Genomic DNA, 13,404 nt, shown 5'->3' on the forward strand with positions numbered 1-13,404 from the left:
AGAGGTGAACTGGTGGAGAGAGAAGGCTCAGTTGTTAGGGAACTATTTTTGCTTGTGGAAAGAGGATTGAGACAGCGGGGAGAGTACATGAAAAAATTCTCCCTGAAAGCAGCTGGAGAGACAGAGAAAGAGTGGAAACACACACAAGGGACTGAACAAGAAAGAGAGAAACGAGAAAGAAGAAAGTTCAATGCCACTCTATAAACAGGGGAGGACAGAGTTGGAAATTATACAGCTCAATGCCTGGTGGTGTTCTGGTGGGAAGGGCAAATCCCCAGGAATAGACAGCAAGGTCCAAGGGTGAGGGGTCTCTGGCCACATGGGGAGAGGTGGTTCCCCAGTTAAGAGGACATTTGGTAGAGGCTATGCAGCTTCCCCACAGGCAAAGGTCCCAGCAGACCCTAGAGAACAGCCATTTGTTGGTGTTGATCAAGGGTGTTAGGAAGCAGTGAAACCTGATGCCAGATGTGTGGTGTGATTTACCATAATCTCTTAGATGCTGCTGCTACAAGATTGTGTGAATTTTTTCTGGGAATGTTGGCACCTGGCCATAGTCTCTGGGCTTCAGCAGCAACATGGTCATGCGAATTTTCCTGGGGGCAAGGGCGGCCAGCACCCAAGCAAGTCTTGGCAAGACACTCCCTGAGGGGGTCAGAGTGGGTCCAAGCCACAGGGCCCTCAAAAATGAGGGGTTTGGAATCACAGCCTCATCTGAGATAAAATTCAAAAGGGAGGTACCACCTGGCAGGCTGATGACTTGGTTCTGGATAGTGTAGAGGCAGGGAGTGGACAGAAGCCAGGGACAAAGGAGGGGTGCATGATTGCCAGTCAGTGAGAGCACAGAGTTCTGATGCTAGAGACTGGGTAGGTAGGTGATACCATTTACACCTCTCCCACCCATGTGCATTCATGGATACAGGTGCCACAGTGATCTACCCCAGTAATTTAAGCAGTGCCATCTAGTGTAAACGGAGCCGTCACACCAAGCCCTATCCAACTGTGCCAACCAAGCTCTAGAGGAACATGAGTCTCTCCACCACCTTAGTTTACAGACTATAGGTTTCTCCATAGTTTGACTTCTAGTGGAAACTGGATATAATTTCATTCATATTTCATTCTGTTCGCTAGTCCATCCATTCATTCTTTTTCCTTCTTCTTTTCTTATACTTGAATATAGAAAGAGAAAAAATTTATTTTTATTTTCTGATTTTATAAAAAATATTTTTCTTTAAATTATATCTACTGTATTTTTTTACTTTCTTGTAAAATTTTTTATTCCATTTTACTTTCAGCATTTCACTCTATTCTATTTTATTGTATTCTTTTTTTAATTATCAAACATTTTCTTTTTATTCCCTTTCCCCCCTTTCTTTCCCTTTTTTCTCTATTCTATCGAGTTTCTTTCAACAACCAGACCAGAACACACCTAGGAACTAGCATCCTTTATTTGATTTTTGTTGTGTTGTTTTAAATTTTTAACTTTTAATCTTTATTTTTTTATTATTTCTTTTTCATCCAAAATGAAGAAATGAAGGAATTCACTCCAAAAGAAAGAACAGGAGGAAATGCTTCAGACAAATAAGCAAAATGTTTCAACCAGAATTTAGAGTCTGGATAATATAAATATTATCTGGGATTGAAAAAGCATACAATCCCTTTCCGTGCCTCCCTGCCCCCTGCCCCCTGCCACCTGCCATTTTATAGCAAGTGCCATCATCCCTCCAATGTCCAGCAGCGTGGTCCCCACCTCTCTCTGGGACCTCACCAGAAAGTGACCTGGATATTCATCCTACCACCGACATCCTCTTAGGCCTTTCTTTTTATCATGTACCTCAGAATCTTCGAGCCTTCATGCATTACTCAATTTCGAAACGACTCCTACATTTTATGTAATTACCAGAGCAGGACACTACTTCTTGGCCTTAAAATATATTAGTTCCCCCAGGAGCTGCTGTAACAAATGACCACAAACTGTTGCTTAAAGAGCAGAAACTTACTGTCTCATTGTTATGGCTACTGTGCCAAACCGAGACGTTCTCAGGGCCATGATCTCCATGAAGTCTCTGGGAAAATATCCTTCTTTGCTGCTTCTTAGCTTCTGGTGCTGGCTGGCCTGCTTTGTTCTTTGCCTTCTAGGTGCTTCGCTCCAAATCTGCCTCTTTTGTCACATGGTGCTCTCTGTGTGTATCTGTGTGTAAACTTCTCTCACTGTGAATGAAACGATTCCAAGCATTGGAGTAGGGCCCAACCTTAACTTCATTACATGACATCACAGAGACCGTGCTCCAAAGTAGGTCACATTCTCAGGTACCAGGATTAGGACTTCTTTAGGAGGACACAATTCAACCTAGGATGGATGGTAAGAGAGGGACAGTGTGTGCAGTGTGAGGGTACAGTACCCCTGATCTCTTCGTCTCCAGTCCTAGTTGCAGTTGCTAGGTTAAGCCTATTGGGATAGTTTGTGTAGGTCTCTGCCTCTTGGAAATCTTCTACTGCCTAGGGCTTAGAATCCACATTCCTTGGCCTGGTATTCAACAGTCATTATAATCAGTCTCAACTTCTCTCCCAAGAATGAGATTCTTCTAGATATCATTGTTCCCGTTAATATCTGTTTACACTTTTGTAAGGAACGAAGGTGATAATGATGGAGAGGCCAGTGCCTGGGACACAGTGGGCCCTCAGTAAAGGCTGGTAATGATTCCTGCTCTCCAAATTGTTAGCTGTTCTCTGCCTGTGTCCAGTATATTTCCACCTCCAAGGCTTGAATCATGCTATTTCTCCCTCTCTTACTTGTCTGAGTGCAGTTTTGAAAAAAAGCAAAATCATGCCTCTTGGGCAAGTATAAACACATCAAAGATTTTGCTCAACTCATGGCGTGACTAGAGAACCAGTATGATAGTATAATTGGATCAAAGTTCCTTTGAGGGGTCAATCAGTTAAGCGTCTGACTCTTGATCTCAGCTCAGGTCTTGACCTTAGGGTGTTGAGTTTGGGCTCCATGCTGGGTGTGAAACCTAGTGAAAAACAAACAAATAAGCAAAGAATAAAACAAAAAACACAAACAAACAGAAACACAAACTTCATTTGAAATCAAGGGTTGATGGGTTCAAGAGAGTAGTAAAATGTAATTTTTGAGTTCTATATTCCACCAGCAGAAAATTCGCTGAGTATCTATAAGGCAGAGATGTGGAAAAATTCTCTCTGTCCTTAAAGTGTTGTAAAATATCACAGCTGATCATCAAGCACAGCACCACACAGAACAATAGAACACTCCAGTAATCTCTCTTGCCTATTTCTAAATTCTGGATCATTTTCATAGTTTTCTCTACTTTGTGATCATAAGCAGTTTCCAACAAGTATTGTTGATCCTAGAAGATTGTTTTTACTATGCACGGCCTGATTATTTATACAGATGCAGCAAGAATCTTAATTAACTGGAAAAGCCTCCTTGAGTTTGTTCAGGAAATCTAGAGCCTAATCATATTAAGCAAGTATCAATTCCAAAGGATAAGCTTCCTTTGGAAATTTTCAAAATGAATTTTGAATCAGACTTTTCAAAGCCCCTGCCATTCTTCTATCCTAGGAGTAGGAAACCAAGGCCCAAACACTTTCTCTAGTAAACTTTGCATGCTGTACCCATAAATCTCAGTGAATTTCCCTCTTCCCGAGGTCTCCAAAATTTGCCTAGGTTTCTGGACTACGAGGGAGTGGACTTCCTTAATACCTGAGAGACTGGGATCCTGGATGCCAGACATCATATTAGTTTTCTTATGAAGGTTTTGGAGACATTAGCCCCACATGTAACACCAACAATTGCTCCTTAGCAGTGGTCTGATGGTCTTTGATTAAATGACAATCACTCTCAAATATCACACTGTACATAAGGCCTTGCTGCAGAATCGATTTTTCCAATGGTATCTTTGTAAACAAGATGACAGATTTTTATTAAACCTATGCAATTGGTTCTATCATCATGAAAGTGAATAAAACTCAGTAGAAGAGTTTGTTTCTGAATTCTGAGGTTAAGTGAAAATCAGATGACAGTTAAAAATGGTTGCTATGGGCTTACAAATAAACAGTCTACTAAATCATGGATTAGAGATAGTTTAAGGAGAAATACATAAGGTTTCTTCAAATAGTCATACAAGTAGAACATTAAACAGAATGCCATCAATATTCCAAACAAATAACCACAATGGCACATCTTGAATCTGTTCACTCAGTCCTATGTCATTATTTCTCACTCTGCTGGATCTTGAGTCAGTCGTCTGATTTCATGAGGTACATATGCTTCCAGACTGAGAGTCCCAATAGTCCTGGCTTCTCTCCCTGGCACAGTCTAGTCTGAGCATTGAGTCAGTGCTGCCATCTTGGAAACCTGCTCTGAAGAGTCTCTTTGAGGCAACAGTATTTCAGAGCATGTCTGACAGTTTTTCTCCTGAAGATCCAAGACTGTGACCCTCTGGTGAAGACACAAATTCTGAGTGGTCACTTTTGGCAGATCTTCGGAGAAGCCTTAGGAGGAAGCAGAGACCTGTTTGAGAACAGGACTTAATGGTTGTGGTTCATAACCAAATAAAACATCGTGGAAGACAGTAAGAGGCTCTTTGGGGGGCATGGTCTTTACTTCATGAGGTTTTGGTCAATGTTTCCTTTGAGGGATTCAGCCCCAAGTGCACTGTCACACCTAACACCTATATCTCTTTTGTGACAAGGCTGCCATTATCCTGCAAGAGGCAGCTCTTCTTGCACATCCGTGGAGACAGAAGACAATTTCATTAAAGACATGTGAGTGCAGGGGTATAGATAATCCAAATGCCTTATCCTGGTAGACAGGCTGTGGAGGTGCTGAGTCTTCCTTTTCATGCAGTGCCCTTTGGGGGTTGAGTGAGTGGGGAGAAACCAGGAAACCTTGAGTGATATCCAACAATTCACTTAAAGGATATTGTTACAAAGTAGAAGTGACTAGTTTTTTTTTTTTTTTTTTTGGCACCAAGAGAGAAGGCTCCAGAATCCCTAACCGGCAACATGATGGTATTTGGGGATAAGGTAAGTGGGTTTCCATGAGTTCATGAATCTGGGGTCGTCTTGACGGGATTAGTGCCCTTGTAAGAAGAGATAGCAGAGAGTTGCTTCCTCCCTCCATCATGTATGGACACAGTGAGACTGTGTCATCCGCAAATCAGGAAGTGAGCCTTCCCCAGGGAAACAAGTTGGCTGGCACATTGGGCTTGAGTTGCCCAGTCTCCAGAACTGTGAGATATTAATTCCTGTTGTTCCTGCTCCCAGGCTGTGGTATTATGGCGGTCCACGCTGACTAAGACAGCATCTATGATGTGTAGATGAGCCTCAGAATGGTAATCTATGAGACTAGCATTGAGGGTTGTTATTACTACTAACTACTACCTGTTAATCACTATGGTCTGAGAACCACTTCATGCGTACGACTTTGTCTGGTTTCACAACGACCTTCTGAAGTAAGTACTCCATTTTAATGATTAGGAAAGTGAGTTGCAGATAGTTTAACTTACCCAAATGTGGCAGATTGAATGGTGGCCCCAGAAATATGTCCACACCCTAATCCCCAGAGCCTGTGAATGTTACCTTATTCCATAAGTATTTTGCAGATGTTATTAAGTTAATGGTTTTGAGATACGATAATTCTGAATTATCTGAGTGGACCCACGATGTAATCAGAAATGTCCTTCTAAGGAAGAGGTACGAAGGCATTGTGATGAAGGCAGCAGAGATTGGTGTGATGTGGCCACAAGCCCAGGAGAGCAGGCAGCTTCTGGAAGATGAAAGAGGCAAGGAATGGATTGTCTCCTAGAGCCTCCAGAAAGAACCAGCTCTGCAGGACCTTGATTTTATCTCCATAAGACTAATTTCATATTCTTGTCTTCCAGTATTGTTGGAGATTAATTTTATATTGTTTTAGGCTACTAAAGTTTTGATAGCTTGTTATGGCAACAATGGAAAACTGACTCACCAGGTTATAGAGATGATATGTAGAAGAACCAGGACAATGTAGGGAACGATTCTTTTTCATCTCCTGTTATTATCTCTGCAATGTTTTAATAAGTTGAGCTTTGAGGCCATCTAGATCTAAGCAGCAGAAAACTCCCTGATTCCCACAAGAAGACTCCTGTAGAATTTAAAGAATATCTTTTAATGACCCCACAACTTTTTGAAAATTCATTATATCCACATTGCTTTGTGTGTGTGAGATTGAAATAATAAAAGGAAAACATAAAAAAAGGAAGTGGAAGGAAGCCCTCAATGATGAGAAACGTGGCTAAGTGAGCAATGCAGATATGGGGCAAGACTGGCTCTATCAAATATCTTCTAGAAGGAGATCACTCATAACTTAGGGCTCAGCATGGGACTGATAAGAGCCACATGCTCCTCTTTAACCAATGATCGCAAGACTGTTACCATTTGAGACCCACATCTGATTTCCTGTGGCATCCATGGATTCTGTGTCAACTACTCTCCCGTTCCCACTAGGGAACTTACCAGCATACCTGAGGATAATACCTGGAGAAGCAATTAGCTGACCAGGAAACATCCAAGGTGGCTCTGGCTGGACACGTCTCACTCAAGGAATATATAGATTGAAATGAAACTAGGCAATGGTAGAGATATTTTGAGTAGGACATATGGTTCTGGCTCTCCTCTAGACTTCTATGTATGGAGCCTCATCAAGACCAACTTCATGGGTATGTAAAGGACCCTGTGATGTTATCTTGAAATTCTTAAGTTTTGTGTGTGTGTGTGTGTGTGTGTGTGTGTTTATGTGTGTTTGTTTGTTTGATTCTCTTTGACAAAGGGCCTGGGATTTTTATTTTGTGCCAGACCCTGCAAATTACATAGCTGGTCCTGGTCTGTGTCTTTATTGCAAGTTGGAGAACAGTTACCTGGGGCCCTCCAAGTCATTAACACCAATAAGTAGTCCAATGATATTGACCAATAATATACTACTTAACACGGTAATTTCAAAATGTAGCTACTTCCTTCCATTGGTTGTCACCCCATTATACATTACTTCCTGCCACATTTAGTCTTCTTAGTACCCACTTTTAAGCTTCAGCATCGGCTAGTCCCATGTCTCAAAGTAATGAACAAAAATATATAATCAAAACCATAATAATTTTATGGTGATGCAACAAATAATTGGAACAGCTGGTCAACCATGAGAGCTTTGACCATCTGCTTCTCATCTCATAGTTTCCAGAGCAGGTTGGAATGGGTGTACTGGCTAAATCTGAAAAAGTCTATCTCTGCCTGGGTCTGGGGTAGGGGAAGGTAGGCAGGTTTAGGGGAAAGATGATTCTCCTCCCTGGGTCCATCTTTTCTGGTCAGGTCATGCCTATTTTTGGGCTTGAGAGAACCATATGAAGAAAACTAGAGAAGGTGTGTGTTCATTGGATGACTTTTTCCAGGCTACGTCGTCCTCTTTTACTCTTGGTTCTCAATGGTTTAGACTCTTTTGGCTTTGTACCTGAGCGCTGTTAAATTTTTAATGAGTAACTTGAGAGCTTCATGAAAGACCATCATGAAAGCCCATATGATGCAATCACTGGGAAGTATCCCAGTCTCTAAATTTGGACACATCTAGCCACATATCTGAGTTCCTTTCTCCCAGAATCAACCCAGCATCTCCCACTCCATCAGAGAAGATGATCAGAGAGCACGCCTGGCTCTGTGTGCATGATTTGGGTCACTTAATAAGGGCCTTTGGGATCCACCAGTATAACCCCAAACAACAAATATAGGTTTGGAAAATTTGGTGTGAGAGCAGGCACATGGAGAAAAAGCTTACACCTTGGTAAAACTAAAGCATTCCCCAAATTATAGGGTAATATTTCTGTCTCTTTAAATACGAATAGTTCCTTCACTAGGTCCACCCAATCTGAGCTTCCTGCCTCAGAGGTGTAAAGGGTGCAAACACTTTTTCCTCTCAGTTAAACAAAAGCAGCAGCTCAAACAGCTTCTTTGGAGAACACTGGGGAACTCATCAGCTCATTGGAAAGAAGGTGAGCCTGGCCTAGGGCAATAGAGTCGGGAGGGGCAGCAGGACACAGGGTGTGGGTCCTGGTCTGAGAGGGGACCAAGTACCGTGCCAGCAGCCCGGCAAACAGGATGCTGCCACAGGGGTCCCGGGGGAGAAAGAGTGGGAGTAAGCAGATTGAGTGGCCCATGTCCACATGTCTCCTATTTAGCAGGACAAACTTGCTGAACAGCATATCTTCCATCAGTTGCTGTCATGACAGAGTGAGTGCTGCCTGACACCCCATCCATTTCCCTTAGTGGGAAACTAGTGTCCTCCAGGCAGGTCTTTAGAGCTGGAAGGCAATTTAGAGACCAGTCTGTCCCAATCCCTCTTTTTTCCTGAAAAAAAAAAAATCTGAATCCTAGACGGTGTGCGTGTGGTTTTATGAAATTCCCTGGGATACCCAGGTCACAAATGGCACAGGAAGTCTAAAATTCAGGTGGCTGTGTCCTTTCCAACATGTAAGAGAGAAATGGTGTGATCGACAGTGTAACAGAGGAGGTAAGGAAGGGATGCCATGGGGAGAGAATGAGCTATTCTATAGAAAACAAATGTGCGTGAAGCCCTTTGGTTGCCTTCCCTAATTCCAGGGTTGCTACCAGTTCATGTTTCTGGACAGAGAGTGAACTACCTCCCCTGGCCTCCCATGATCTATTTCTGATCCAATGTAAACAGAAATGTAGAATCAAGGACCTGAGAAGGAACCAGGAAGAGACCAGAGCATGCAAAGTGTTATGCATGAGTGTAGAGGTCAGACATACTTTGCATTGGATCCCTTCTCTGCCCAAAGCCCTTTAGCACAGTGACCTTGGGCAACTTTCTCAGCATTTCTGAGCCACATCAATCTCCTCATTTCAAAAATTAGAGTGGGGGCGCCTATCTGGCTTAATGGGAAGAGCATGGGACTCTTGATCTCAGGGTTGTGAGTTCAAGCCCCATGCTGGGTGTAGAGATTAAATACATACATATATACATACATACACTTTAAACATTAGAATACTAAAAGGTATTAAATTACTAGAATACTAAAAATTTTATCACTTTATCAGTAAATACTTCCATATCTATGTCTGGAAGATAAAGGTCATTAAAATATACCATAATCAGATTTCAAAAAGCAATTAGAATTTTTAAAAATTACCAGGTGTATTCCAATTCCCAGATTGTCTCATAGATTTTAAAATTGAAATCAGCTCCAATATGGTTCATAAATAGCGATTCTTTCATATCTCTTAAGGTTATTTGATAAATAAGTTTTTACCTTCCTGTTTCTTTTTGTAAAATGTTTCTGTTTAAGAAACGGTTGGTCCTTTTTCCAAGAGAATTGGACAGTGTACATTTTGCTCTTTAAATCCTCAAGATGTCATATTACATGTTCTTCTAGTTTCCATGTTTTGTATAAATTTAAATTTAAGGAGAGGCTTGATCAGATTAAGGCTTGCCTGGTTATTTGGGTGGCAATATTTCATAGGTGCAGTTGTAAACTTCCATCAGAAGACACCTTATATATTCTTCTGTCTCTTTCTGGAATGTAGCAGACAGTAATGATAGCCTAGAGTAACTTTGTTTCATTAATGGTCGCAAATTATAGTAGTATAATTCTATCAATCTTTCTTCATTGATTGGATGGCATAATCCTATAAAAAGAAACTTCCCCTGAATCATACTTTCATTTCATAAGGTGTAGTTAATAAGACAAAAGGAATGCTTGATTCTTTTTTGTCCATGTTCAGACTGATGACATCATTTCCTAGCATACCCCAAAGAGAACACTTCACTTCTTTTGCGATGATGGTATTGATATGAATTCATGAACTTCAACATATTTGATGAATTTTAATCCATTGACATTATTATTCTCATTGGTAGTCAAATTACCCCATCTCTGTCCAGTCAGCCTCTTCAAGTTGGCCCTGTAGTCCTTTCGGTAAGATCCAAACATTTTTTTTTGAAAGTGATCTCTGCACCCAATGTGGGCTAGAACTCATGAACGTGGGATCAAGAGATGCATGCTGCATTGACAGAGCTAGCCAGGCGTCCCACGGTCTGAGTAGTTTTTGATAGCATCCTCGCTTTCTAGTATGACTAGATAGTCTAAGATCCACTTGCACATTTCTTGGCCCAGATCTGGAATCGGTACCTTCTCCTAAGAGTCCTAATATTTTTGGTGGGAAATGGCATTTGAAGAGCACAGTATGGGCACTAAGGGTGCTCATTGGTACTGGGCTTGTCCTTGGGCTTCAAAAGTACACATGTGCACAAAAAGCTAAGAATAGGACAGGATTCCTGAAAACAATTTAAGATTTTCTTGACGTTTTTTCCCCCTATTTGGCCTTACACTATATCCCATTAGGACAATAGCCAATGAAGCAACTTTATTTTCAAGTTTCTTGGACCAATTCTTTGTATGGTTTGTCTATTACTCCAAATACTATGTATTTCATTTGCTTTGATTTTTACTAGTTATCTGAAAATATAGTTTTTGTTTATACTTATGTAAGCTATTTCCAGATGTTCCTCACTATCTGCAAGCAGAACGTTCCTATGAAATCTTTTATGAAACAAAATGACATAAAGGAGAGAAGCAATTACCATCAATGTACATGGAAAAAGGGTGCGCATTCCCAGATCTCTCCCAAATAACCTCCCTTATGTGTTTCTGATACTTTTAGACACAACTTGTTAACAGATGCACAAATTCAATTGAGAGAAAGCCCACGCGCTCATTTGGCTCACAGCTCTGGTGGCTGGATGGTGAACCCCTGTGTGAGGTTCCCGGGGAAGGTATATTGGCAGCTGGCGTGGACAAGGGCCCACTCGGTCTCTCCATTAGCTCAACAGGCTGTAAAACAAATGCGGAACGCTGTATTCGTGTTCAGCTTTTTTTGTAGAAATGAAAAATCCTCTTTGAATTTATGTCAGCCAGCAACAACAGGTACACATGTAGGTATTTCATAAAGGAAAAGAGCTGTAATTCGAACTCTCAAAAAGGAGGAAGTACATGCTTTCAAGATAAATCTATGAAATCTAAGTATACTCAAAGTAGTTCCCAGCTTCTACCTTGTCCCCCGCCTTATTCCTCCCATCCCTCTGTCAGTAACTTCTTTGGTGACGGTTCAGATGATCTGCCATTGCTTTTTCATGTGCATGAAATATATGTTGTATTTTGTACCTACAGTTCATGTTCCTCCCCATTAGAGAAATGACAGTAAACTAAATATTATTTTCTTCACTTTGCCTTTTTTTTGCTTAATGAAATATCCTGGAGATCTCTCCATCCGGGCATAGAGAGGTATTTCTTATTCCTTTCTACAGTCGGATAGTACATCACTGTGTGTATGTACCTTGGTTTATTCAATCAGACCCCTACTAGTGGGCATTTGGTAGATTTTTGGTCTTTTGCTATTACAAATAGTGATGTGGAGAATAAACGTATGCCTAATCTTTTCCTATGTTTTGTCAGTGTAGCTGTGGAATATAAGAAAGGGAAACTTCTTCCTCTACCCTTCAAGGTCTTCCAGCTGCACTAAGAATTACATTTACTTGAGGCAGATTAACAAGAGAAAAAAAAAGCAGTGTGCACAGATGCTCAGTGATGAAACTAAAACCAAGAGAAATGACCAAGGCAGGCAGTTTTTATAGTTTTTAGGCAAAGAGACGATGGATCTGTGAGGGAGTGACAAAACAAGGAACACTTAACTTTGGAAGCATCTGTTAGGGAGGAATTCTAAAGAGACTTTGGGCTGGGGTAGTAAATTAGAAAGTAGTGGGCTGTTAATACAGTCTTCTTGGCTCTAAATCTCCCATCCCTGGTCATAAGGGTGTCTCTTTACCTCCTGGGACAGGAAGGGCACCTTTTACATGGGAGATTTGTTTCCTGCTTGCACGGGGACAGAAGAGGGTCTTACTAATCTTGCCACACAGGCTGTATCTTAAGTTACTTTTGTATGAAATAGTCAGTATGCCAAAGTTGCACGTTTAGGGGTGACCTGCCCTTTTGCACTACAGGCATAAATCCTAAAATTGGGACTCACAATCCAAGAATAAATGTATATGTAATTTGTATGATATTGCTAATTTCTCTTTTGTAGGTTTTAGACTGTTTTTCTATTCTCATTAGCCATGGAGGAGAAAACCTGTTTCCTCTAAACCTTTACCGACTGATTATAGCAGCAAATTTTTGGACTTTTGCCAAATCTGTAAGTGGAGAAATAGTATCTCAGTGTAATTTTAATTTGTCGTATTTAGTTTTTTTCTTTTCCTATGTTGGATTTATTTTTCTCTAATTTAAGTTAGTGTTCATATATGTTTACATAGTTGAGGAGCATTGGCATTTCTTTTTTTCTTTGAACTGTTTATCCCTATGTCTTGCTCCACTTTCTATCGAGGTATTGGACATTTGTCTCTCTACTTTTAGGTATTCTTTGTATAAGTGGAGAATTAACCCTCTTTGATATAGTCTGACATTCATATTTTAATTGTCTGTGGTGTTCATTGTCTCCCACTGTCTTTTAGATTTTTATGTAGTCAGATGTATGAATCCTTTTCCTTACAATCTTTCAAATCTTAGAAAGAGTTTCCCCGCCCCTAGGTTACAAAGGCTATGTCTGAGTTTCTTCTAGTATTTATGTGGATTGTTTTTTAGTGTTTATATTTCTAATGTATTTAGTATGTGAATGGCATGAAGACGTGGGTGCAGTTTTGTCTTTTTCTGTGTGGTTTGTAGTTATCTCAATGCTGGTTATTAGTCCATCTTTCTCCCCATTGCTGTGAGATACTCACAGATGCCTCATGGAAGATAAATGTAACATAATACAATTGAACTGGATACTCATGAATATAGTAGACCAATTTGGTCTATTTCTGAATTGTCTGTTTTTGTTTTCCGTTCTGTCTCTGTTCACACACACGTCCTACTACCTTAATTATAGGGGCTAAAATATTTTACTATCTGGTACAGCTGGCCCTCCCTCATCGTTCTTCTCTTTGTTGACTCTACAGGCTAATTTTCTTTCTTCATTCATCCAAATGAACGTAATAGTCAACTATTTTAGCTGCAGGGAAAAAGTGGTGACAAAAATTTTTAACTTATATTTATATAAAATCACGTTAAAGAAGTATCTATTAAATCAGTGTTGAATGTGGGGAGTTGTCTCTTCTGCATCGAGGTATTTTTCTTCTTAGTGTACTACTAGAGATGTGTTGTAACAATCCATTTTCTCATATTGAACCACCCTAGTATTTCTGAAATAAATCACATGTAATTTTGGGGTATTACTTGTTAGTGTCTGACAATTTATTTGGGATTTTTGCATTAGTATTTGCAAATGAGACATGTCTGTAGCTTTATT

The 13,404-nt window shown here is 40.5% G+C and overlaps 1 protein-coding gene across 1 annotated transcript in view; it reads left to right on the plus strand.

Moving 5' to 3' along the window:
- Positions 1–13,404, plus strand: part of LOC106984198 (uncharacterized) — a 32,075-nt gene that overhangs the window by 16,870 nt on the left and 1,801 nt on the right. Inside the window, 2 exon segments of the mRNA XM_053217780.1 lie at positions 7,228–7,295; positions 7,890–8,036. Coding sequence (XP_053073755.1) covers positions 7,228–7,295; positions 7,890–8,036 — 215 coding nt within the window.

Source organism: Acinonyx jubatus, chromosome A2 (assembly GCF_027475565.1).
Source record: "Acinonyx jubatus isolate Ajub_Pintada_27869175 chromosome A2, VMU_Ajub_asm_v1.0, whole genome shotgun sequence".
Classification (NCBI taxonomy): domain Eukaryota; kingdom Metazoa; phylum Chordata; class Mammalia; order Carnivora; family Felidae; genus Acinonyx; species Acinonyx jubatus.